The following is a 26,456-nucleotide window of genomic DNA, read 5'->3' as shown; positions in this document are numbered from 1 at the left end:
GGGCTTCAACCCGACCTTCAGTAAAGAGATGACCGGAGCAAAGCCTGGGGCCGTCTTCCTCACAACCGCTTGAGATGGAGACGAGGCTACCACTCGTCTCCTTCGGACGCACGCAACAGAGAGTTCCGGAAACATTAGAGTGGAATTTCACTGACAGAACTATTATCCAAGAGTCTGTATCAGATGGTCGAAAACAATAAGAAAACACTTTGTTAGTTCTTATAATTATTGTGACTGTGCACTCCTCAAGCAGTATGGTAGATGTCCTGTATGTTTAGAAAGCCTGGATATATACAGTATGGATTTTCTCTCAGAACGTGACTGATTTTATCTTACTGATTTTAGGAATCAGTAAGAGGACCCGCCATTTCATTATAAGTCATAGGAAATGGTGTTGTTCACCATTTAAGCACTGTTTATACTATAGTATACACCTACTGGGTGTAACGGAACATTGACATTATATTTATTGTAAATAATAATAAAATAAAGCTTGGTTATTTATGTTAATTTATTGCTCTCTCTGTTTTAGGAGGATTTTGTCATAAATATGTTTCATATTGTAAAAATATTTTGTTAGCTGATTAAAGTGTATGTATTTTGTAGGTAATATTTCTCATGTTATTCATTCATTAGTAACATAACGTATGCTTATGATTCTTGTCTATAAAAAAACATGATATGTACATTCACTAGAATGACCTGTTGTCAATATTCATTCATTCTAATTCTATGGGTTCTGGAGTTCTCTGAGTTGAGCAATGCACCATGCTGGATTGTTGGCATATTTACCTGAAACGACCACACTATTATTAGACTGACAAGTGGGGCACCAACAAAAAAAAAACGAATTCCTGACACAAAATAAACAATATAGGTGGATGGAATTTCAGTTTTTAGAATGATCAACATCTTTTCTCTCAAAATCACCAAAAAATACACAAAAATGAACGTCCCAAAAGTTCAGGAATATAAATACTCACTATAAATAGCCTACTTCTCAAGAACTATATCAGATATGAAGTACAAGGTAATAACTCATGTGTAACTGGTGAGAACGTGCAACAAGGACAATTGGGGAAAAAAAGTACATTCACTAACGGCATCTTCTGGCCTCATTCACCTGGCATCCTATTCACCATGATTGATTTAATGTTGAATGAATAGAGAGTACGTTTCAATACATGCCCATTGTCTTCACGTCCATTGACAAAGCAAAAAATAGTTGACCAATCAGGGTTTTTCCAGAATAGTGGCTGTGGCAGGACAACTCTGTCATTACACAGCGGGCTAAGTCCTAACCAGGATCCTAAGGTAAGTCAAACTCTGAACTTCCATTTTTATACTGTTATAACTCAACAATCAGTTGATCTAGTCGTATATGTGCTATTAGTGCTGAGGCACTACACTGTGATGACACAACTTGATACAACCTAACACCCGTTACAGACTGATACTTATACAGATCAATCCTGCGTAAGACATGGGCAGAATTTAAATCTGTAGTCCTTCGCAGTTATCTCTCTGAAACTTCCTTGTGCGCCTATGACTCTCGTCAATACGGTAGCTTGTACTGTAGAAGCAATATAACTATTGATGGCAACAAGAGGCTAAAATAGTGTCTTTAAACTCAAATTGCGCACAAAAACAAACCATTTTGAAGTATTGGACAGATTTGAACAATAACGTCAGAACAGGTCATCTGAAAAGTGCATCGATCGACTTTAGCCCAGTGTATCCTCTTTGGTTAAAAATAGTCTCTCGCCAAATTTGACGGTGGTTGTTTGAAAATGAATGGATTTGATTGGACGGAGCCTCGAACTGACTTGCTAACATTTTCAGCTGTCAACCACAGTTAAAGTTTAAGGGTAGGTTGATCCACCTCCCGTCATACAGTATATGCTGATTCTATTGTACAATATATTATACAGATCTCCACCCGGCCGTCGTTTGTGGAATTATGAGTAGGCTACATTAGAAAGCTAGCAATTTAGCTATTACTACGAATTAAGCTCGCTTTAATAGCTAACTAACTGTTGTAGCTCGCCTATAACTTGACGTGGGACAGGTGATCAAGTTATTCATGTGATTTTGTGTGAACTTTGTGAAGAGGACAATGTTGCAGCAATGGCTGACATTGAACAAGATGCATTGTAACATTCTAATGTATCGTACAATAGAGGATCCTTGACACAAAATTGCAACTAGCAATCTTGTATGCATGACCTGGTAACATGTTAAAAATAGCTAATTGCCAAATTGCATGAAAAAACAACAACCATGTTAATTAACCTGATGATTTAATAATATTTTAATATGCCAAAGAAAATGCACTTGAAAATGTCTGGTTAAAATGTATATCTGAAGTATTACACCGACCTCTCCCCATCTCTACCCCAGGTGAGATTCGTAGACCTAGTATAATGGCAGAGGCTGTGGCCAATGTTGCCCGGGGGGTCAATGCAACCGTGGAGGAAGAGAAAGATACTCTGGGTAAGTTAAGTCAATCCTTTGATTTAATTGATGTCTTCGTTATTATTCTACAATGTTGAAAATAGTTTAAAAAAATACACCTACTCATTCAAGGGTTTTTCTTTATTTGTACTATTTTCTACATAGTATAATAATAGTGAAGACATCAAAACTATGAAATAACACATATGGAATCATGTAGCAACCAAAGAAGTGTTAAACAAATGTAAATATATTTTAGATTTTAGTTTCTTCGAAGTAGCCACCCTTTGCCTTGATGACAGCTTTGCACACTCTTGGCGTTCTCTCAACCAGCTTCATGAGGAATGCTTGTTTAACACTTTTTTTGGTTACTACATGATTCCATATGTGTTATTTCATAGTTTTGATGTCTTCACTATTATTCTACAATGTAGAAAATAGTAAAAAAAAATAAGAAAAACCCTTGAATGAGTAGGTGTGTCCAAACTTTTGACTGGTACGGTATATTTTAATTTTTTGTCTTAATTTTCATTGTCGGTCATAAAAGACTGTAAAAACACCAGTAAATCAGCTCCAAGTGATTTTAATCGAAGAAATCTGTTCCCAATCATTCCAACGCATAGCAGAAAGATACGTGATCGTATACAAATGTAAACAAGGTTTGAAAGGATTATGTTTTAGTCAAACACTATATCTGTTTAGGCTTCTTGCGGTCAATTTGCAGTCTACAAATTATTTGTAATCATGTTCCGGCCCCCCCCCGACCATCCACTCCAGGAGAAATCAGCCTGCAGTTGAATGTAGTTGATGATCCCCGATCTACAAGTATATCCAGGTTGTTGAGTCTTACTACTTTCGGCCAGCAGATGGCAGTAATTTGTTACCAAAAGCTCTCTCCTTCCAGGATGATATTATGTTGTCCTCTCAGCCTGACTAGTTCTTGTGAACTTAATTGCATATTTGACATAAGAACCAGAGGGTTGCAGTGACGTTAGATTTGAGCAAGGTATGACTGTGTCGCGCCCTGACCTGAGTATTCTTTGTTTTCTTTATATATTTTGGTTAGGTCTGGGTGTGACGAGGGTAGTATGTGTGTTTTTGTCTCATCTAGGGTTTTTGTACTGTCTAGGGGTTTTGTAGGTTTATGGGGTTGTTTACGTTCTAGGGTTTTATATGTCTATGGTTGCCTAGATTGGTTCTCAATTAGAGGCAGCTGTTTATCGTTGTCTCTGATTGGGAACCATATTTAGGCAGCCATATTCCTTGGGTTATTTTGTGGGTTATTGTCTATGTGATGTTGCATGTTTGCACTCAGGGCTGATAGCGGTCACGTTTGTTTAGTGTTCTTTCGTCTTACATTAAAAGTATGTATTCACATCACGCTGCGCTTTGGTCTCCTCACTACGACGGTCGTGACAGACTGTAAAGTTTATTTTGAAATAACCTCTTCAATATAACACTAATCTTCTTCAGCTCTAAGCCATGCTTTCTCATATATGCATCCCAAATACTACCCTATTCCCTATGTAGTACACTACTTTTGAACAGAGCCCTATGGGCCCTGGTCAAAAGTAGTGCACTAAATAGGGAATAGGGTGCCATTTGGGATGTAACCATGGCCATTACTAATTGTTATCCTTTATTTCTTTAGATCTGTCAAACTGCAAACTGATCAGTTTCCCAGATGGGGTATTCAGGGTCCTCAACAGCGTTGCAGAGAAGATACACATCGTCACGTTGGCTGACAATGAGATGAAGGGAGTTACAAGCAAATTCTTCAAAACCTTCACTCAATTGAGAGGTAGCTATGCATGCGTACTCCCCCCCCCCCACCCCCACTTAACATGTTTTAGTGGAGGGGCCTTTTATATAACGCTATCACAAGTTATCAGATTGATAGCTTTAAATCCTTTATCTTTAAGGTAGCACACATCTTTGTATAGCAGCCTAATACTAGCCTGGGGCCAGCATAGCAGCCGAACACTAGCCTGGGGCCAGCATAGCAGCCGAACACTAGCCTGGGGCCAGCTTGGCAGCCTAAAACTAGCCTGGGGCCAGCATAGCAGCCTAACACTAGCCTGGGGCCAGCATAGCAGCCTAACACTAGCCTGGGGCCAGCATAGCAGCCGAACACTAGCCTGGGGCCAGCATAGCAGCCGAACACTAGCCTGGGGCCAGCATAGCAGCCGAACACTAGCCTGGGGCCAGCATAGCAGCCGAACACTAGCCTGGGGCCAGCATAGCAGCCGAACACTAGCCTGGGGCCAGCATAGCAGCCGAACACTAGCCTGGGGCCAGCATAGCAGCCGAACACTAGCCTGGGGCCAGCATAGCAGCCGAACACTAGCCTGGGGCCAGCATAGCAGCCGAACACTAGCCTGGGGCCAGTATGGAATTGTCATTGGCTTGGCACTGACAGAATGGAGTAGGCAAGAGCACAAACAGATCTGGGACCAGGTTAGCCTAATACACCAATAGTCAACAAATATTTGACTGAATGTGTTGAATCTGTGCGAGGAATATTCAGGTAAGTTAGCTGGTGATTTAGCAGTATTTTCCCATATCTTTTCAGAACTGGACTTGCACGGCAATGTAATCACTAAACTGCCAGATGTAGTTGGGGAGCTGGAACATCTGACCAGCATCAACTTGGCCAACAACAAGATGTCTGTCTTCCCTGAGAGACTGACGGAGATCCAGTCACTGGAAAGAATCAACCTGGAAGGGAATGACATCACTGGTAAGATGGAGTCAGTGCTGCGTTCCCATTCTCTACCCTTCTTCCATGGATTTAAATGCATTAGATTGGTGTTAGAATTGGCTGGAGGAAGTTAATACCATTAGATTGGTGTTAGAATTGGATGTAGGAAGTTAATACCATTAGATTGGTGTTAGAATTGGCTGGAGGAAGTTAATACCATTAGATTGGTGTTAGAATTGAAGTTAATACCGTTGTTTTATCCGTGAGAGAAAGTGAGCAAGTGCAGAGAAGTGGGAGAAGTGTGGAGAATCAGGAACCAGCCATAATGACGCCTTTAGTCTCTTGTGAACATTCATTGGCTCTTTCTCAAATGTCAAAAATAAAATGTGTCTTCTCGTCATCTCTCCCACAGACGTCCCCATGGAAAAGTTGCAGGCCATGCCAGCTCTGAAGTGTATCAACCTGAAGTCAAATCCTTTGGACAACAACTTGTTAACTGCCATTCAACAATTTCCTCAAACATTTGAAATTCAAACTACAACAGACAACTAAGAGCTTGTCTTCTTCTAAGATGGACAGTTTATCCACACCTCGAGACAATGAGGATTGCATGCTGTGCCTTCAGACTTTTTCAATAGTACAATTAGAGATTCAGAGATTCAATTGTTTGGCCTCTATTTCATTACATTTTTCCCCCATGTTTGCTGTATGGGAACTATCAAACTTGAGGCCTATCCAGACCAGAACATGTGAGCCTACTGTAGTTGCTGCCATTACTGAAAGTCCATTTGAGTTGGGCTCAGTTCAGAGATGACTAGATGTTGCTGTTTACACTTTTGCGGTAGCCTTTCCAGAGTGCACTAAGAGCTACACCTAGTACATAGTCCTAATTAACAATGGGCCTCAGTGTTTTCATCATCAAAGGAATGGCAATTAAGTGCTACGTCTTTTTTTAAAAATGTATCTTCAACCTATCATCCTAATTGGAGAGATGCTGTCCCTCCTTGTGTAGAGGACAACTAAATCAATCCTAATTGGAGAGATGCTGTCCCTCCTTGTGTAGAGGACAACTAAATCAATCCTAATTGGAGAGATGCTGTCCCTCCTTGTGTAGAGGACAACTAAATCAATCCTAATTGGAGAGATGCTGTCCCTCCTTGTGTAGAGGACAACTAAATCAATCCTAATTGGAGAGATGCTGTCCCTCCTTGTGTAGAGGACAACTAAATCAATCCTAATTGGAGAGATGCTGTCCCTCCTTGTGTAGAGGACAACTAAATCAATCCTAATTGGAGAGATGCTGTCCCTCCTTGTGTAGAGGACAACTAAATCAATCCTAATTGGAGAGATGCTGTCCCTCCTTGTGTAGAGGACAACTAAATCAATCCTAATTGGAGAGATGCTGTCCCTCCTTGTGTAGAGGACAACTAAATCAATCCTAATTGGAGAGATGCTGTCCCTCCTTGTGTAGAGGACAACTAAATCAATCCTAATTGGAGAGATGCTGTCCCTCCTTGTGTAGAGGACAACTAAATCAATCCTAATTGGAGAGATGCTGTCCCTCCTGGTGTAGAGGACAACTACCGTAAATCAATCAGACTGAGTTCACTGGCGTCACCCACTTTGTAGCTTCACATGCGAATGGACTGACTTTACTCAAAACAAAGAATAAATATTTTTATTCCAAATTTGTATTTGATCAGCTCCTTGGATTAATGTGCTTGCTAAATGTTGATTGTTACACGACCTGTTGTGTGGAAATGTAAATAGATTTATTTTTAAGTTGGAGACATTCATAAGAGGGATGATGAACCAAGGCCAAATTCAAGGTAAGTAGTTTAGATCAGATAGCCCACCAGATAGGTAGATAACTGCATAACAAATTATGTGCATGAAGACTAAGTTATCTGTTTTCAGAGCATGAATACCAGGTTATCTGTTTTCAGAGCATGAATACCAGGTTATTATCTGTTTTCAGAGGATGAATACCAGGTTATTATCTGTTTTCAGAGCATGAATACCAGGTTATTATCTGTTTTCAGAGCATGAATACCATGTTATTATCTGTTTTCAGAGCATGAATACCAGGTTATCTGTTTTCAGAGCATGAAGACCAGATTATTATCTGTTTTCAGAGCATGAAGACCAGGTTATCTGTTTTCAGAGCATGAAGACCAGGTTATTATCTGTTTTCAGAGCATGAATACCAGGTTCTGTTTTCAGAGCATGAATACCAGGTTATTATCTGTTTTCAGAGCATGAATACCAGGTTATCTGTTTTCAGAGCATGAAGACCAGGTTATTATCTGTTTTCAGAGCATGAATACCAGGTTATTATCTGTTTTCAGAGCATGAATACCAGGTTATCTGTTTTCAGAGCATGAATACCAGGTTATCTGTTTTCAGAGCATGAAGACCAGGTTATCTGTTTTCAGAGCATGAATACCAGGTTATCTGTTTTCAGAGCATGAATACCAGGTTATTATCTGTTTTCAGAGCATGAATACCCAGTTATTATCTGTTTTCAGAGCATGAATACCCAGTTATTATCTGTTTTCAGAGCATGAATACCAGGTTCTGTTTTCAGAGCATGTATACCCGGTTATTATCTGTTTTCAAAGCATGAAGACCAGGTTATTATTTATTTACCAGATTTATATTTATTTTATTTGCATTTGCAGTCTGTAAGATTGCCCTCAAGCACCATGGGTCTCTGGTCAAAAGTGCACTATTTAGGGAATAGGGTGCCATTTGGGACCTAATCAGGTGGTGAAAGGTCATGCCATGGACATAAGACTTAAGCATGGTCTTAATTGGTCGAACTCTAACCACCAGTCAGCTCCATCTGTTTCAGTTGGAATGAAGTGGGACTCAAAAAGCCCAGACATTTAGGCCAGCGGACGCTGTTATATTGTATATCTACTACATTATGGAGGGAACTGGTGTCACGTTCTGGCCTTAGTTCTTTTGTTATGTCTTTGTTTTATGTTGTCTATGTTCCTTTTTCTATGTTTTGGGATTTCTGTGTTTGGCCTGGTATGGTTCTCAATCAGAGGCAGCTGTCAGTCGTTGTCCCTGATCGAGAACCATACTTAGGTAGCCTGGTTTCACTTTTGAGTTGTGGGTGATTGTTTTCTGTTTTGTGTCTACACCAGACAGGACTGTTTCGTTTCGTTCATTCTCCGTTGTTATTTTGTTTAGTGTTCTTATGATAATAAATTATCAATATGGACACTTACCACGCTGCATTTTGGTCCTCCTCTCCTTCCACCAACAACGGCCGTTACAACTGGGCATCAAAACACATACCAACCAAGGACAGTAATGTGGTGTATTTAGACTAGCCTCTGATCTAGTTGTCTTATACAGCAGTAGGGATCAGGGACTTACAAGGAAGTGGTAGGACTATACAGCAAAGAGATTAGGTTAGGCTACCAAGGACCAATTATAGCTTTCTCAAAGTCTAAATTCACCCGCGTACTGTGCTATATTTAACTGTGCAGTTATTGTAACATTGAAGGTAGTTCCTTGTTCACCGACTAACACAGAGCCTTATAGACTTGCCCCCCCCCCTTCTGTTGACACACACACACACAGACACACACACACACGCACAGACACACAGATCAAGCCTGACGTCACCAACCCCTGCGTTGCCATGGCCTTAAGAGGAGCACATGCCTCCTGCTCACACTCTCCTTCACACTCCAACCTACGGTCTTAGCCTACTAGTTAACCTGCATGACGAGGAGATGGGCTTCCCATTGTCTACTCCTACAGGCAGTACAGGAAGTACGCCCACTAGCAGCAGTACCAAGAAGGAGACTGAACAAAATAAGGCAGTAGACATGAGCTTCACCATCGAGGAGAGGGGCAAGCCCAACACACTGGACTACAGGGTGTTCTTCAGTGAGTGACCAGCTCTTTCAATACATCACTGTATACTTTGGTATATATATACTGTATTTATGGAGCTAAAGACATTAGACTGTAGCTGCGTCTAGCTCGGTACGTAATGAACTAGCTTAGTGGTGGTCGCTACACAGTTTGACATGTACACACTACAGTATGGCTCTCATGCTACAGTATAGGGATCTACAGTATGGCTCTCATGCTACAGTATAGGCATCTACAGTATGGCTCTCATGCTACAGTATAGGGATCTACAGTATGGCTCTCATGCTACAATATAGGGATCTACAGTATGTCTCTCATGCTACAGTATAGGCATCTACAGTATGTCTCTCATGCTACAGTATAGGCATCTACAGTATGTCTCTCATGCTACAGTATAGGCATCTACAGTAAGTCTCTCATGCTACAGTATAGGCATCTACAGTATGTCTCTCATGCTACAGTATAGGCATCTACAGTATGTCTCTCATGCTACAGTATAGGGATCTACAGTATGTCTCTCATGCTACAGTATAGGCATCTACAGTATGTCTCTCATGCTACAGTATAGGCATCTACAGTATGTCTCTCATGCTACAGTATAGGGATCTACAGTATGTCTCTCATGCTACAGTATAGGCATCTACAGTATGTCTCTCATGCTACAGTATATGGATCTACAGTATGGCTCTCATGCTACAATATAGGGATCTACAGTATATCTCTCATGCTACAGTATAGGCATCTACCGTAAGTCTCTCATGCTACAGTATAGGCATCTACAGTATGTCTCTCATGCTACAGTATAGGCATCTACAGTATGTCTCTCATGCTACAGTATAGGCATCTACAGTATGTCTCTCATGCTACAGTATAGGGATCTACAGTATGTCTCTCATGCTACAGTATAGGCATCTACAGTATGTCTCTCATGCTACAGTATAGGCATCTACAGTATGTCTCTCATGCTACAGTATAGGCATCTACAGTATGTCTCTCATGCTACAGTATAGGGATCTACAGTATGGCTCTCATGCTACAATATAGGGATCTACAGTATGTCTCTCATGCTACAGTATAGGGATCTACAGTATGGCTCTCATGCTACAATATAGGGATCTACAGTATGTCTCTCATGCTACAGTATAGGCATCTACAGTAAGTCTCTCATGCTACAGTATAGGCATCTACAGTATGTCTCTCATGCTACAGTATAGGCATCTACAGTATGTCTCTCATGCTACAGTATAGGCATCTACAGTATGTCTCATGCTACAGTATAGGCATCTACAGTATGTCTCTCATGCTACAGTATAGACATCTACAGTATGTCTCTCATGCTACAGTATAGGCATCTACAGTATGTCTCTCATGCTACAGTATAGGCATCTACAGTATGTCTCTCATGCTACAGTATAGGCATCTACAGTATGGCTCTCATGCTACAGTATAGGCATCTACAGTATGGCTCTCATGCTACAGTATAGGGATCTACAGTATGGCTCTCATGCTACAGTATAGGCATCTACAGTATGTCTCTCATGCTACAGTATAGGCATCTACAGTATGTCTCTCATGCTACAGTATAGGGATCTACAGTATAGGGATCTACAGTATAGGGATCTACAGTATGTCTCTCATGCTACAGTATAGGGATCTACAGTATGTCTCTCATGCTACAGTATAGGCATCTACAGTATGTCTCTCATGCTACAGTATAGGGATCTGCAGTATAGGGATCTACAGTATAGGGATCTACAGTATGTCTCTCATGCTACAGTATAGGGATCTACAGTATGGCTCTCATGCTACAGTATAGGGATCTACAGTATGTCTCTCATGCTACAGTATAGGCATCTACAGTATGTCTCTCATGCTACAGTATAGGGATCTACAGTATGTCTCTCATGCTACAGTTTAGGCATCTACAGTATGTCTCTCATGCTACAGTAGGGATCTACAGTATGTCTCTCATGCTACAGTATAGGGATCTACAGTATAGGGATCTACAGTATAGGGATCTACAGTATGTCTCTCATGCTACAGTAGGGATCTACAGTATGTCTCTCATGCTACAGTAGGGATCTACAGTATGTCTCTCATGCTACAGTATAGGGGTCTACAGTATAGGGATCTACAGTATAGGGATCTACAGTATGTATCTCATGCTACAATATAGGGATCTACAGTATGTCTCTCATGCTACAGTATAGGCATCTACAGTGTGTCTCTCATGTTACAGTATAGGCATCTACAGTATGTCTCTCATGCTACAGTATAGGCATCTACAGTATGTCTCTCATGCTACAGTATAGGCATCTACAGTATGTCTCTCATACTACAGTATAGGCATCTACAGTATGTCTCTCATGCTACAGTATAGGCATCTACAGTATGTCTCTCATGCTACAGTATGTCTCTCATGCTACAGTATAGGGATCTACAGTATGTATCTCATGCTACAGTATAGGCATCTACAGTATGTCTCTCATGCTACAGTATAGGCATCTACAGTATGTCTGTATGTGAGTTGATGAGTTCCATGTTGGCGTAAGTCCCCCACGTTACTGTTCATTAATAATCAGGTTGTTTGAAGTTACTGCAATGCATTAGTACAGTAGAATGTTTCTGATATACTGTCCATTCATCACTGTCTCTCTACACAGGAAATACTGATGGAAAACACATCTCTCCATTCCATGACATACCAATTTATGCAGATGAAGCTCAGGTGTGTGTGTGTGTGTGTGTGTGTGTGTGTGCGTGATTAATCAACAATCATTATGTAATTGTTTTTCAACATAAATGTGGTGATATCTGAAACATTGGTGTTAACCTTGGTTATTTCCTCCAACAGAACATCTTCCATGCTGTTGTTGAGGTACCCAGATGGACCAACGCAAAGATGGAGGTTTGTTTCACTACTTGTCTTGTAGTCTTGTATGATCCTTTGTTCGCCTCAATGTACGGCACCTTGAAAGAAGCTCTGCTGAGACAGAGGTGAAGTTCTCGCTCCACTCCAATTAGAATGAGCAGTATGGTTTTATGCTTATTGTTTATTCAGTATTCTACTGCAAACGCATAGTAAACGGGTACAGAGTCATCCGTCACTTAATATCTCCGTTCGTTGTTTCAGGTGAATGTTGTATTGTTTTCCTCAGATTGCCACCAAAGACCCTCTAAATCCATTGAAGCAAGACATCAAGAAGGGGAACCTTCGTTATGTGGCCAACGTGTTTCCACACAAAGGATACATCTGGAATTATGGAGCCATCCCTCAGGCAAGTTAACCAGGGGTGGACCATCTCTCCCTAGAATAGAAACATTTTGGTTAAATGTATTGAAAGTTTATAAAAGTACAGTTTAAAAGAAAACAAACATTTTTCCCTTCCTTATCAGTAGTTTTCTAGCATGAGATTTACCTATGAATGATTTATGAAGCATCTATAGGGGTTTATGAATGATTTCTGTAGCATCTATAGGGGTTATGAATGATTTCTGTAGCATCTATAGGGGTTATGAATGATTTCTGAAGCATCTATAGGGGTTATGAATGATTTCTGAAGCATCTATAGGGGTTATGAATGATTTCTGAAGCATCTATAGGGGTTATGAATGTTCTATAATGCCTTTTATAAGTTGTGGTTTATTTAAAATAGAACCAGGTTATCAATCACTGTTCTCTCGTCTTTATTTATTTCTCAGACATGGGAGGACCCAGGCCATAAAGACGCAGATACAGGATGCTGTGGTGACAATGACCCTATTGACATCTGTGACATAGGATACAAGGTACTGCACTACAACTTTATTGAATGGAGGAAACGTTCTGTTGTTACTCAGTGTGTGTTTTTTCTGCTTGTCAAAGGAACATGGTTGTGTGAATGTACTGTCTTAATTCATAGTCTTCTAATTTAAATGTTGTCAATCTCATTCTTTCTCTCTTTTTGTCTCTCTCTTTCTCTCTCTCTCTCTCTCTCTCTCTCTTTCTCTCGCTCTCATTCTCCTTCTCTCTTTCTCTCTGTCTCTCTCTCTTTGTCTCTCTCTCTTTGTCTCTCTCTCTCTGTCTCTCTCTCTCTTTCTCTCTCTCTCGCTCTCTCTCGCTCTCTCTCTCTTTCTTTCTCTCTTTCTCTCTCTCTTTCTTTCTCTCTTTGTTTCTTTCTTTCTCTTTGTTTCTTTCTTTCTCTCTCTCCTTCTCTTTCTTTCTTTCTTTCTTTCTCTTTCTTTCTTTCTTTCTCTCTTCTCTTTCTCTCTCTCTCTCTCTCTCTCTCTCTTTCTCTCTCTTCTCTTTCTCTCTGTTTCTCTCTCTCTCTCTCTTTCTCTCCTTCTTCTTCTTTGTCTTCTTCTACTTCTTCTTCTTCTCTTCATCTCCCTCTCATTGTGATTTTGAGGTGTGCTCTCGTGGAGAGGTGATTAAAGTCAAGGTGTTGGGCACTCTGGCTCTGATCGACGAAGGAGAAACAGACTGGAAAGTCATTGTCATCAACATGGAGGATCCAGAGGCCAACAACTTTAACAGTATGAGGACATCTAATACATATTCAGAATGTATTGGGATTTATATAGCGCTTTTTAGAGGCCCTTTAATAGACTAGCATCCTGTCCAGAATGATGTACTTATATGTCAAGCTGCCTCCCTCTACAGAAACAGGAGCCGGTGTCAGTATGTAGTGAGTTGATGGGCCATTCTGACTTGGACAAGGTTACTTACTTTCTTTCAGAGACCTTTTAAGACCCTGAATGTCTGTCTGATATCTGATCAACAGTTACACAGTAGTGGGTGTTTTAAAATGTGTTTGTGGCTAACCATGGAATACACATCTTCTTCTTGTGATCAATGCAGATATTGATGATGTAAGAAGACTCAAGCCTGGGTATCTGGAAGCTACATTTGAGTGGTTCAAAAAATATAAAGTTCCCGATGGAAAACCTGAGAACCAGTTTGCATTTAACGGAGAGTTCAAGGACAGGGTAAAAATACAGTTTTCACCTGTTTGTACTGCACAGAAGGCCTACAAGAGCAAAGCCCAATAGCAAGACATTGATATTGATGTCAGTTACTATTGGATTCTTCCTCTAAATCAGGGATGTCAAACATATGGCCCGCAGGCCGAAGGGGGTCCAATCCAGCTCGCGAGGGGGTCCAATCCAGCCCACGGCTGGTATGAGTAAAATAAACTCGTAGAAAAATGAACTCAATATACTTTAAAATGACTCAAACTGAATAGAAACTGTGTAGTAGTGATACAGTTTCCTGACTGTGTAGTAGTGATAATGGCCCTACAGTCATAGAGTTTCCTGACTGTGTAGCAGTGATAATGGCCATACAGTCATAGAGTTTCCTGACTGTGTAGCAGTGATAATGGCCCTACAGTCATAGAGTTTCCTGACTGTGTAGCAGTGGTAATGGCCCTACAGTCATAGAGTTTCCTGACTGTGTAGCAGTGATAATGGCCCTACAGTCATAGAGTTTCCTGACTGTGTAGCAGTGATAATGGCCCTACAGTCATAGAGTTTCCTGACTGTGTAGTAATGATAATGGCCCTACAGTCATAGAGTTTTCTGACTGTGTAGTAATGATAATGGCCCTACAGTCATAGAGTTTCCTGACTGTGTAGTAATGATAATGGCCCTACAGTCATAGTTTCCTGACTGTGTAGTAATGATAATGGCCCTACAGTCATAGAGTTTCCTGACTGTGTAGTAATGATAATGGCCCTACAGTAGTAGAGTTTCCTGACTGTGTAGCAGTGATAATGGCCCTACAGTCATAGAGTTTCCTGACTGTGTAGTAATGATAATGGCCCTACAGTCATAGAGTTTCCTGACTGTGTAGCAGTGATAATGGCCCTACAGTCATAGAGTTTCCTGACTGTGTAGCAGTGATAATAATCACCCAAATGAAAACAAGACAGTCAGGAAGCCTGGGAAACTAGACAGTCAGGAAGCATGGGAAACTAGACAGTCAGGAAGCCTGGGAAACTAGACAGTCAGGAAGCATGGGAAACTAGACAGTCAGGAAGCATGGGAAACTAGACAGTCAGGAAGCATGGGAAACTAGATAGTCAGGAAGCATGGGGAACTAGACAGTCAGGAAGCATGGGGAACTAGACAGTCAGGAAGCATGGGAAACTAGACAGTCAGGAAGCATGGGAAACTAGACAGTCAGGAAGCATGGGAAACTAGACAGTCAGGAAGCATGGGTAACTAGACAGTCATGGGAAACTAGACAGTCAAGAAGCATGGGGAAACTAGACAGTCAGGAAGCATGGGAAACTAGACAGTCAGGAAGCATGGGAAACTAGACAGTCAGGAAGCATGGGAAACTAGACAGTCAGGAAGCATGGGAAACTAGACAGTCATGGGAAACTAGACAGTCAGGAAGCGTGGGGAAACTAGACAGTCAGGAAGCATGGGAAACTAGACAGTCAGGAAGCCTGGGAAACTAGACAGTCAGGAAGCATGGGGAACTAGACAGTCATGGGGAACTAGACAGTCAGGAAGCCTGGGAAACTAGACAGTCAGGAAGCATGGGGAAACTAGACAGTCAGGAAGCATGGGAAACTAGACAGTCAGGAAGCCTGGGAAACTAGACAGTCAGGAAGCCTGGGAAACTAGGCAGTCAGGAAGCATGGGTACTAGATAGTCAGGAAGCATGGGGAACTAGACAGTCAGGAAGCATGGGAAACTAGACAGTCATGGGGAACTAGATAGTCAAGAAGCCTGGGAAACTAGACAGTCAGGAAGCATGGGGAACTAGACAGTCAGGAAGCATGGGAAACTAGACAGTCAGGGTGCATGGGAAACTAGACAGTCAGGAAGCATGGGAAACTAGACAGTCAGGAAGCATGGGAAACTAGACAGTCAGGGTGCATGGGAAACTAGACAGTCAGGAAGCATGGGAAACTAGACAGTCAGGAAGCATGGGAAACTAGACAGTCAGGAAGCATGGGAAACTAGACAGTCAGGAAGCATGGGAAACTAGACAGTCAGGAAGCATGGGAAACTAGACAGTCAGGAATCATGGGAAACTAGACAGTCAGGAAGCATGGGGAACTAGACAGTGAGGAATCATGGGAGATTCCTCACTGTGGTTAGAGGAACATAGAAATACAACCGGTTTTCAGTGCTCCCCTCTGGACGAAAAACAATGCTTTGACATCCCTGCTCTAAATCACTCATAGTACAGGCGGCAGGGTAGCCTAGAGCATTGGACTAGTAACCGGAAGGTTGCAAGTTCAAACCCCTGAGCTGACTTGGTACAAATCTGTCGTTCTGCCCCTGAACAGGCAGTTAACCCACTGTTCCTAGGCTGCCATTGTAAATAACAATTTGTTCTTAACTGACTTGCCTAGTTAAATAAAGGTTCAAAAAAAAAAAAAAATTATACACTCAATCACACACAATAGAATAAAACAGTGTATTGCAATGTAAGTACGCGTTGTTACTCTTTTTTTTTATTGAATTATGGAACATATCAAGGGTGGAACTCGATTCCCATAGTGCACTACTTTTTATGGGTCCTGGTCAAAAGAAGTGCACTATAAAGGGACTAGGGTGCCATTTGGGACACACTGTACTTTCTGCTCAGTACAGAGAGTAGTATAGTGGAGGTGTATGCAGAGTTTTATTTTCTGAAGCATGCAGGGAATCATTTGTCATGCTTTTTCCCCCTTCCAGGACTTTGCTCTTAAGACAGTCAAGGAAACTCATGAGTTTTGGAAGTCGCTGATCTCCAAAAAGACCAACGCTGGAGAACTGAACTGGTGAGACTGAGATATAGATTTACAATCTCTGTGTAATATGGCCGTCTGTTCAATAGGCTGTCAGTGATGCGGATGCATTGCTACGAACACAAGTAACAATTAACAACGATAAAGCAATATAAGACGGTTTAGTTCAGTCAATGACTTGTTTTTACTAAAACAGTTCTATTTGTGTTTTTACAGAGTCTTCTCAACTAAAACAGTTCTATTTGTGTTTTTACAGAGGCATCCCTTTCTTCTCAACTAAAACAGTTATATTTGTGTTTTTACAGAGTCTTCTCAACTAAAACAGTTCTATTTGTGTTTTTACAGTCTTCTCAACTAAACAGTTCTATTTGTGTTTTTACAGAGTCTTCTCAACTAAAACAGTTCTATTTGTGTTTTTACAGAGTCTTCTCAACTAAAACAGTTCTATTTGTGTTTTTACAGAGTCTTCTCAACTAAAACAGTTCTATTTGTGTTTTTACAGTCTTCTCAACTAAAACAGTTCTATTTGTGTTTTTACAGTCTTCTCAACTAAAACAGTTCTATTTGTGTTTTTACAGAGTCTTCTCAACTAAAACAGTTCTATTTGTGTTTTTACAGTCTTCTCAACTAAAACAGTTCTATTTGTGTTTTTACATAGTCTTCTCAACTAAAACAGTTCTATTTGTGTTTTTACAGAGTCTTCTCAACTAAAACAGTTATATTTGTGTTTTTACATAGTCTTCTCAACTAAAACAGTTCTATTTGTGTTTTTACAGAGTCTTCTCAACTAAAACAGTTCTATTTGTGTTTTTACAGTCTTCTCAACTAAACAGTTCTATTTGTGTTTTTACAGAGTCTTCTCAACTAAAACAGTTCTATTTGTGTTTTTACAGAGTCTTCTCAACTAAAACAGTTATATTTGTGTTTTTACATAGTCTTCTCAACTAAAACAGTTATATTTGTGTTTTTACAGAGTCTTCTCAACTAAACAGTTATATTTGTGTTTTTACAGAGTCTTCTCAACTAAAACAGTTCTATTTGTGTTTTTACAGAGTCTTCTCAACTAAAACAGTTCTATTTGTGTTTTTACATAGTCTTCTCAACTAAAACAGTTCTATTTGTGTTTTTACAGAGTCTTCTCAACTAAAACAGTTCTATTTGTGTTTTTACAGAGTCTTCTCAACTAAACAGTTCTATTTGTGTTTTTACAGAGTCTTCTCAACTAAAACAGTTCTATTTGTGTTTTTACAGAGTCTTCTCAACTAAAACAGTTATATTTGTGTTTTTACATAGTCTTCTCAACTAAAACAGTTATATTTGTGTTTTTACAGAGTCTTCTCAACTAAACAGTTCTATTTGTGTTTTTACAGAGTCTTCTCAACTAAAACAGTTATATTTGTGTTTTTACAGAGTCTTCTCAACTAAAACAGTTCTACTTGTGTTTTTACAGAGTCTTCTCAACTAAAACAGTTCTATTTGTGTTTTTACAGAGTCTTCTCAACTAAAACAGTTCTATTTGTGTTTTTACAGAGTCTTCTCAACTAAAACAGTTCTATTTGTGTTTTTACAGAGTCTTCTCAACTAAAACAGTTATATTTGTGTTTTTACAGAGTCTTCTCAACTAAAACAGTTCTATTTGTGTTTTTACAGAGTCTTCTCAACTAAAACAGTTCTATTTGTGTTTTTACAGTCTTCTCAACTAAAACAGTTCTATTTGTGTTTTTACAGTCTTCTCAACTAAAACAGTTCTATTTGTGTTTTTACAGAGTCTTCTCAACTAAAACAGTTCTATTTGTGTTTTTACAGTCTTCTCAACTAAAACAGTTCTATTTGTGTTTTTACATAGTCTTCTCAACTAAAACAGTTCTATTTGTGTTTTTACAGAGTCTTCTCAACTAAACAGTTCTATTTGTGTTTTTACAGAGTCTTCTCAACTAAAACAGTTCTATTTGTGTTTTTACAGAGTCTTCTCAACTAAAACAGTTATATTTGTGTTTTTACATAGTCTTCTCAACTAAAACAGTTCTATTTGTGTTTTTACAGAGTCTTCTCAACTAAAACAGTTCTATTTGTGTTTTTACAGTCTTCTCAACTAAACAGTTCTATTTGTGTTTTTACAGAGTCTTCTCAACTAAAACAGTTCTATTTGTGTTTTTACAGAGTCTTCTCAACTAAAACAGTTATATTTGTGTTTTTACATAGTCTTCTCAACTAAAACAGTTATATTTGTGTTTTTACAGAGTCTTCTCAACTAAACAGTTATATTTGTGTTTTTACAGAGTCTTCTCAACTAAAACAGTTCTATTTGTGTTTTTACAGAGTCTTCTCAACTAAAACAGTTCTATTTGTGTTTTTACATAGTCTTCTCAACTAAAACAGTTCTATTTGTGTTTTTACAGAGTCTTCTCAACTAAAACAGTTCTATTTGTGTTTTTACAGAGTCTTCTCAACTAAACAGTTCTATTTGTGTTTTTACAGAGTCTTCTCAACTAAAACAGTTCTATTTGTGTTTTTACAGAGTCTTCTCAACTAAAACAGTTATATTTGTGTTTTTACATAGTCTTCTCAACTAAAACAGTTATATTTGTGTTTTTACAGAGTCTTCTCAACTAAACAGTTCTATTTGTGTTTTTACAGAGTCTTCTCAACTAAAACAGTTATATTTGTGTTTTTACAGAGTCTTCTCAACTAAAACAGTTCTACTTGTGTTTTTACAGAGTCTTCTCAACTAAAACAGTTCTATTTGTGTTTTTACAGAGTCTTCTCAACTAAAACAGTTCTATTTGTGTTTTTACAGAGTCTTCTCAACTAAAACAGTTCTATTTGTGTTTTTACAGAGTCTTCTCAACTAAAACAGTTATATTTGTGTTTTTACAGAGTCTTCTCAACTAAAACAGTTCTATTTGTGTTTTTACAGAGTCTTCTCAACTAAAACAGTTCTATTTGTGTTTTTACAGAGTCTTCTCAACTAAAACAGTTCTATTTGTGTTTTTACAGAGTCTTCTCAACTAAAACAGTTCTATTTGTGTTTTTACAGAGTCTTCTCAACTAAAACAGTTATATTTGTGTTTTTACATAGTCTTCTCAACTAAAACAGTTATATTTGTGTTTTTACAGAGTCTTCTCAACTAAAACAGTTCTATTTGTGTTTTTACAGAGTCTTCTCAACTAAAACAGTTCTATTTGTGTTTTTACAGAGTCTTCTCAACTAAAACAGTTCTATTTGTGTTTTTACAGTCTTCTCAACTAAAACAGTTCTATTTGTGTTTTAACAGTCTTCTCAACTAAAACAGTTCTATTTGTTTTTTTACAGAGTCTTCTCAACTAAAACAGTTCTATTTGTGTTTTTACAGTCTTCTCAACTAAAACAGTTCTATTTGTGTTTTTACATAGTCTTCTCAACTAAAACAGTTCTATTTGTGTTTTTACAGAGTCTTCTCAACTAAACAGTTCTATTTGTGTTTTTACAGAGTCTTCTCAACTAAAACAGTTCTATTTGTGTTTTTACAGAGTCTTCTCAACTAAAACAGTTATATTTGTGTTTTTACATAGTCTTCTCAACTAAAACAGTTCTATTTGTGTTTTTACAGAGTCTTCTCAACTAAAACAGTTCTATTTGTGTTTTTACAGAGTCTTCTCAACTAAACAGTTCTATTTGTGTTTTTACAGAGTCTTCTCAACTAAAACAGTTCTATTTGTGTTTTTACAGAGTCTTCTCAACTAAAACAGTTATATTTGTGTTTTTACATAGTCTTCTCAACTAAAACAGTTATATTTGTGTTTTTACAGAGTCTTCTCAACTAAACAGTTATATTTGTGTTTTTACAGAGTCTTCTCAACTAAAACAGTTCTATTTGTGTTTTTACAGAGTCTTCTCAACTAAAACAGTTCTATTTGTGTTTTTACAGAGTCTTCTCAACTAAAACAGTTCTATTTGTGTTTTTACAGAGTCTTCTCAACTAAAACAGTTCTATTTGTGTTTTTACAGAGTCTTCTCAACTAAAACAGTTCTATTTGTGTTTTTACAGAGTCTTCTCAACTAAAACAGTTATATTTGTGTTTTTACAGAGTCTTCTCAACTAAAACAGTTCTATTTGTGTTTTTACAGAGTCTTCTCAACTAAAACAGTTCTATTTGTGTTTTTACAGAGTCTTCTCAACTAAAACAGTTCTATTTGTGTTTTTACAGAGTCTTCTCAACTAAAACAGTTCTATTTGTGTTTTTACAGAGTCTTCTCAACTAAAACAGTTATATTTGTGTTTTTACATAGTCTTCTCAACTAAAACAGTTATATTTGTGTTTTTACAGAGTCTTCTCAACTAAAACAGTTCTATTTGTGTTTTTACAGAGTCTTCTCAACTAAAACAGTTCTATTTGTGTTTTTACAGAGTCTTCTCAACTAAAACAGTTCTATTTGTGTTTTTACAGTCTTCTCAACTAAAACAGTTCTATTTGTGTTTTAACAGTCTTCTCAACTAAAACAGTTCTATTTGTTTTTTTACAGAGTCTTCTCAACTAAAACAGTTATATTTGTGTTTTTACAGTCTTCTCAACTAAAACAGTTCTATTTGTGTTTTTACATAGTCTTCTCAACTAAAACAGTTCTATTTGTGTTTTTACAGAGTCTTCTCAACTAAACAGTTCTATTTGTGTTTTTACAGAGTCTTCTCAACTAAAACAGTTCTATTTGTGTTTTTACAGAGTCTTCTCAACTAAAACAGTTATATTTGTGTTTTTACATAGTCTTCTCAACTAAAACAGTTCTATTTGTGTTTTTACAGAGTCTTCTCAACTAAAACAGTTCTATTTGTGTTTTTACAGAGTCTTCTCAACTAAACAGTTCTATTTGTGTTTTTACAGAGTCTTCTCAACTAAAACAGTTCTATTTGTGTTTTTACAGAGTCTTCTCAACTAAAACAGTTATATTTGTGTTTTTACATAGTCTTCTCAACTAAAACAGTTCTATTTGTGTTTTTACAGAGTCTTCTCAACTAAACAGTTATATTTGTGTTTTTACAGAGTCTTCTCAACTAAAACAGTTCTATTTGTGTTTTTACAGAGTCTTCTCAACTAAAACAGTTCTATTTGTGTTTTTACATAGTCTTCTCAACTAAAACAGTTCTATTTGTGTTTTTACAGAGTCTTCTCAACTAAAACAGTTCTATTTGTGTTTTTACAGAGTCTTCTCAACTAAACAGTTCTATTTGTGTTTTTACAGAGTCTTCTCAACTAAAACAGTTCTATTTGTGTTTTTACAGAGTCTTCTCAACTAAAACAGTTATATTTGTGTTTTTACATAGTCTTCTCAACTAAAACAGTTCTATTTGTGTTTTTACAGAGTCTTCTCAACTAAACAGTTCTATTTGTGTTTTTACAGAGTCTTCTCAACTAAAACAGTTATATTTGTGTTTTTACAGAGTCTTCTCAACTAAAACAGTTCTACTTGTGTTTTTACAGAGTCTTCTCAACTAAAACAGTTCTATTTGTGTTTTTACAGAGTCTTCTCAACTAAAACAGTTCTATTTGTGTTTTTACAGAGTCTTCTCAACTAAAACAGTTCTATTTGTGTTTTTACAGAGTCTTCTCAACTAAAACAGTTCTATTTGTGTTTTTACAGAGTCTTCTCAACTAAAACAGTTCTATTTGTGTTTTTACAGAGTCTTCTCAACTAAAACAGTTATATTTGTGTTTTTACATAGTCTTCTCAACTAAAACAGTTATATTTGTGTTTTTACAGAGTCTTCTCAACTAAACAGTTATATTTGTGTTTTTACAGAGTCTTCTCAACTAAAACAGTTCTATTTGTGTTTTTACAGAGTCTTCTCAACTAAAACAGTTCTATTTGTGTTTTTACAGAGTCTTCTCAACTAAAACAGTTATATTTGTGTTTTTACATAGTCTTCTCAACTAAAACAGTTATATTTGTGTTTTTACAGAGTCTTCTCAACTAAACAGTTATATTTGTGTTTTTACATAGTCTTCTCAACTAAAACAGTTCTATTTGTGTTTTTACAGTCTTCTCAACTAAAACAGTTCTATTTGTGTTTTTACAGAGTCTTCTCAACTAAACAGTTCTATTTGTGTTTTTACAGAGTCTTCTCAACTAAAACAGTTCTATTTGTGTTTTTACAGAGTCTTCTCAACTAAAACAGTTATATTTGTGTTTTTACATAGTCTTCTCAACTAAAACAGTTCTATTTGTGTTTTTACAGAGTCTTCTCAACTAAACAGTTCTATTTGTGTTTTTACAGAGTCTTCTCAACTAAAACAGTTATATTTGTGTTTTTACAGAGTCTTCTCAACTAAAACAGTTCTACTTGTGTTTTTACAGAGTCTTCTCAACTAAAACAGTTCTATTTGTGTTTTAACAGTCTTCTCAACTAAAACAGTTCTATTTGTTTTTTTACAGAGTCTTCTCAACTAAAACAGTTCTATTTGTGTTTTTACAGTCTTCTCAACTAAAACAGTTCTATTTGTGTTTTTACATAGTCTTCTCAACTAAAACAGTTCTATTTGTGTTTTTACAGAGTCTTCTCAACTAAACAGTTCTATTTGTGTTTTTACAGAGTCTTCTCAACTAAAACAGTTCTATTTGTGTTTTTACAGAGTCTTCTCAACTAAAACAGTTATATTTGTGTTTTTACATAGTCTTCTCAACTAAAACAGTTCTATTTGTGTTTTTACAGAGTCTTCTCAACTAAAACAGTTCTATTTGTGTTTTTACAGAGTCTTCTCAACTAAACAATTCTATTTGTGTTTTTACAGAGTCTTCTCAACTAAAACAGTTCTATTTGTGTTTTTACAGAGTCTTCTCAACTAAAACAGTTATATTTGTGTTTTTACATAGTCTTCTCAACTAAAACAGTTATATTTGTGTTTTTACAGAGTCTTCTCAACTAAACAGTTATATTTGTGTTTTTACAGAGTCTTCTCAACTAAAACAGTTCTATTTGTGTTTTTACAGAGTCTTCTCAACTAAAACAGTTCTATTTGTGTTTTTACATAGTCTTCTCAACTAAAACAGTTCTATTTGTGTTTTTACAGAGTCTTCTCAACTAAAACAGTTCTATTTGTGTTTTTACAGAGTCTTCTCAACTAAACAGTTCTATTTGTGTTTTTACAGAGTCTTCTCAACTAAAACAGTTCTATTTGTGTTTTTACAGAGTCTTCTCAACTAAAACAGTTATATTTGTGTTTTTACATAGTCTTCTCAACTAAAACAGTTCTATTTGTGTTTTTACAGAGTCTTCTCAACTAAACAGTTCTATTTGTGTTTTTACAGAGTCTTCTCAACTAAAACAGTTCTATTTGTGTTTTTACAGAGTCTTCTCAACTAAAACAGTTCTATTTGTGTTTTTACAGAGTCTTCTCAACTAAAACAGTTATATTTGTGTTTTTACATAGTCTTCTCAACTAAAACAGTTATATTTGTGTTTTTACAGAGTCTTCTCAACTAAACAGTTATATTTGTGTTTTTACAGAGTCTTCTCAACTAAACAGTTATATTTGTGTTTTTACATAGTCTTCTCAACTAAAACAGTTCTATTTGTGTTTTTACAGAGTCTTCTCAACTAAAACAGTTCTATTTGTGTTTTTACAGAGTCTTCTCAACTAAACAGTTCTATTTGTGTTTTTACAGAGTCTTCTCAACTAAAACAGTTCTATTTGTGTTTTTACAGAGTCTTCTCAACTAAAACAGTTATATTTGTGTTTTTACATAGTCTTCTCAACTAAAACAGTTCTATTTGTGTTTTTACAGAGTCTTCTCAACTAAACAGTTCTATTTGTGTTTTTACAGAGTCTTCTCAACTAAAACAGTTATATTTGTGTTTTTACAGAGTCTTCTCAACTAAAACAGTTCTACTTGTGTTTTTACAGAGTCTTCTCAACTAAAACAGTTCTATTTGTGTTTTTACAGAGTCTTCTCAACTAAAACAGTTATATTTGTGTTTTTACAGAGTCTTCTCAACTAAAACAGTTCTATTTGTGTTTTTACAGAGTCTTCTCAACTAAAACAGTTCTATTTGTGTTTTTACAGAGTCTTCTCAACTAAAACAGTTCTATTTGTGTTTTTACAGAGTCTTCTCAACTAAAACAGTTCTATTTGTGTTTTTACAGAGTCTTCTCAACTAAAACAGTTCTATTTGTGTTTTACAGTCTTCTCAACTAAAACATATTTTTTATTGTACAGAGGCATCCCTTTCTTCTCAACTAAAACAGTTCTATTTGTGTTTTTCTCCCATCTTCTGATCCAGTACCAACACCTGTGTCACAGACAGTCCCTTCTGCTGTTCCACTACTGATGCTAAGGCTGTTGTTGATGCCGTGAGTTCCTTTCACTTATCAAACTATTTGGCTTATCCTACTAAAACAGCTTAGCTGTAATATTAATGTGTGCTTGATAAATAATATTGATAATAATGATATTGTCTTGTAGGCATGTGTTTTTGGCCCTGAAGACCCTATTCCAAGTGCAGGTGTGCATTTCTTTTGTTAGTTAATTCCCTTGGTATGTGCTTTGACGTGAAATTAATCTTATTTAAATTCAATACACCTGTGATTTATTTACAAAATATCTCTATCTATATATCTATATATTCAACTTTATTGGATTTCACACTTACAATGGAACATTTTTCTACTTCTTTTCTCAGTTGACAAATGGTTCTATGTCTAAGTGAACTGACCCAGAAAGAAGAGCCTTCAGATTGGACCAAAATGTTTTCTCACCTGAACGGAAGACTATACTTGAAAATGACAGAAAACACGTGTAGTATAATTACAGTTTCCCATTTTTAGTATGAATTGTGATTGATGCTTGTCCTCTTAGCATGACAAGTACTCAACCAAGTAAGCCTGTTCTTTATGTTTATTATATTTCTCAAATGTGTAACAATATGACCTTTATAGTCCTTTATAAACCTCTGCAGTTTGCCGTGTCTTGCATCATGTTGTTTGATACTGAAATCGGAAAATTGCCATAAATCTTCAAATAAATACCATCAGCACATCCCCCTCCTCCGGTTCTGAACACGGTCTTTACTCGTATCTAGTGGTCCTGCATCACAACACAAACCCTTATAGCAGACAGAAGAAAAGCTGTTTGAACCGGTGTGTTGAATAAAATCAGTTTCCTTGAAGTTGGCTCTTACCCGGGAATCACATCGTGAAAAGAACTGCTGAAGAATCACTCCATCCAACACTCCTTCACTGCCAAGAGGAAACGATGGGAGCTACTAGATGCAATGTCTAAATACAATGTCTAAATATAATGCAGAGGATGTGAGGTATTTTATGGGAAAGGTAGGTGAAAGGTGAACGCCGTAAACCCTATTTATTTGCACCCCATTATTTCTATCTCTACTTTGCACATTATTCCACTGCAAATCTACCATTCCAGTGTTTTACTTGCTATATTGTATTTACTTCACCACCATGGCCTTTTCTTGTTTGCCTCTACCTCACCTCATTTGCTCACATTGTATATAGACTTATTTTTCTACTGTATTATTGACTGTATGTTTGTTTTACGCCATGTGTAACTCTGTGTTGTTTTATGTGTCGAACTGCTTTGCTTTATCTTGGCCAGGTCGCAATTGTAAATGAGAACTTGTTCTCAACTTGCCTGCCTGGTTAAATAAAGGTGAAATAAAATTTAAAAAAATATAAAAATG

At 37.3% G+C, this 26,456-nt stretch overlaps 2 protein-coding genes across 6 annotated transcripts; both read left to right on the top strand.

The window, feature by feature from the left end:
• Window positions 1–1,254: 1,254 nt before the first annotated feature.
• Window positions 1,255–8,393, top strand: LOC139381517 (leucine-rich repeat-containing protein 20-like). Of its 5 annotated transcripts, XR_011628558.1 has the most exons (6): window positions 1,538–1,868; window positions 2,401–2,493; window positions 4,106–4,255; window positions 5,027–5,194; window positions 5,568–7,179; window positions 7,305–8,393. XR_011628558.1 is itself a non-coding variant. In XM_071125134.1 (5 exons), exons 2-5 carry the CDS (start codon window positions 2,424–2,426, stop codon window positions 5,705–5,707), a joined length of 528 nt encoding a protein of 175 aa, XP_070981235.1. In that variant the 5' UTR covers window positions 1,255–1,314; window positions 2,401–2,423; the 3' UTR covers window positions 5,708–5,796. The 5 variants fall into 5 exon arrangements, 4 of the variants coding, with proteins under 4 accessions (XP_070981235.1, XP_070981233.1, XP_070981234.1 ...); XM_071125134.1 differs by lacking the exons at window positions 1,538–1,868; window positions 7,305–8,393 and adding an exon at window positions 1,255–1,314 and having other exon boundaries at window positions 5,568–5,796; XM_071125132.1 differs by lacking the exon at window positions 7,305–8,393 and having other exon boundaries at window positions 1,548–1,868; window positions 5,568–7,243.
• Window positions 8,394–8,836: 443 nt separating this feature from the next.
• LOC139381501 (inorganic pyrophosphatase-like) lies at window positions 8,837–25,800 on the top strand. The gene is made up of 11 exons (XM_071125098.1): window positions 8,837–9,064; window positions 11,716–11,780; window positions 11,907–11,960; window positions 12,211–12,330; window positions 12,755–12,841; window positions 13,441–13,567; window positions 13,893–14,020; window positions 16,730–16,815; window positions 25,038–25,107; window positions 25,220–25,259; window positions 25,437–25,800. The coding sequence occupies exons 1-11, from the start codon at window positions 8,908–8,910 to the stop codon at window positions 25,457–25,459; spliced, it is 957 nt and encodes a 318-aa protein (XP_070981199.1). The 5' UTR covers window positions 8,837–8,907; the 3' UTR covers window positions 25,460–25,800.
• The last annotated feature ends 656 nt before the right edge of the window (window positions 25,801–26,456 follow it).

The sequence above is a fragment of the Oncorhynchus clarkii genome, chromosome 23 (genome assembly GCF_045791955.1).
Source record: "Oncorhynchus clarkii lewisi isolate Uvic-CL-2024 chromosome 23, UVic_Ocla_1.0, whole genome shotgun sequence".
NCBI lineage: Eukaryota > Metazoa > Chordata > Actinopteri > Salmoniformes > Salmonidae > Oncorhynchus > Oncorhynchus clarkii.
Note: the sequence above shows the minus strand (reverse complement) of the source record. Positions and strands in the feature narration are given on the sequence as shown.

Excerpts from the sequence above, each read along its gene's own strand:
- LOC139381517 (XM_071125131.1), top strand. Across the intron at positions 2,494-4,105 it reads GGAAGAGAAAGATACTCTGG|ATCTGTCAAACTGCAAACTG; the intron begins GTAAGTTAAGTC and ends TTATTTCTTTAG. Across the intron at positions 5,195-5,567 it reads GGAAGGGAATGACATCACTG|ACGTCCCCATGGAAAAGTTG; the intron begins GTAAGATGGAGT and ends TCTCTCCCACAG.
- LOC139381501 (XM_071125098.1), top strand. The coding sequence starts at position 8,908 with ATGGGCTTCCCATTGTCTACTCCTACAGGCAGTACAGGAAGTACGCCC. Across the intron at positions 13,568-13,892 it reads AGAGGCCAACAACTTTAACA|ATATTGATGATGTAAGAAGA; the intron begins GTATGAGGACAT and ends TGATCAATGCAG. Across the intron at positions 14,021-16,729 it reads ACGGAGAGTTCAAGGACAGG|GACTTTGCTCTTAAGACAGT; the intron begins GTAAAAATACAG and ends TCCCCCTTCCAG.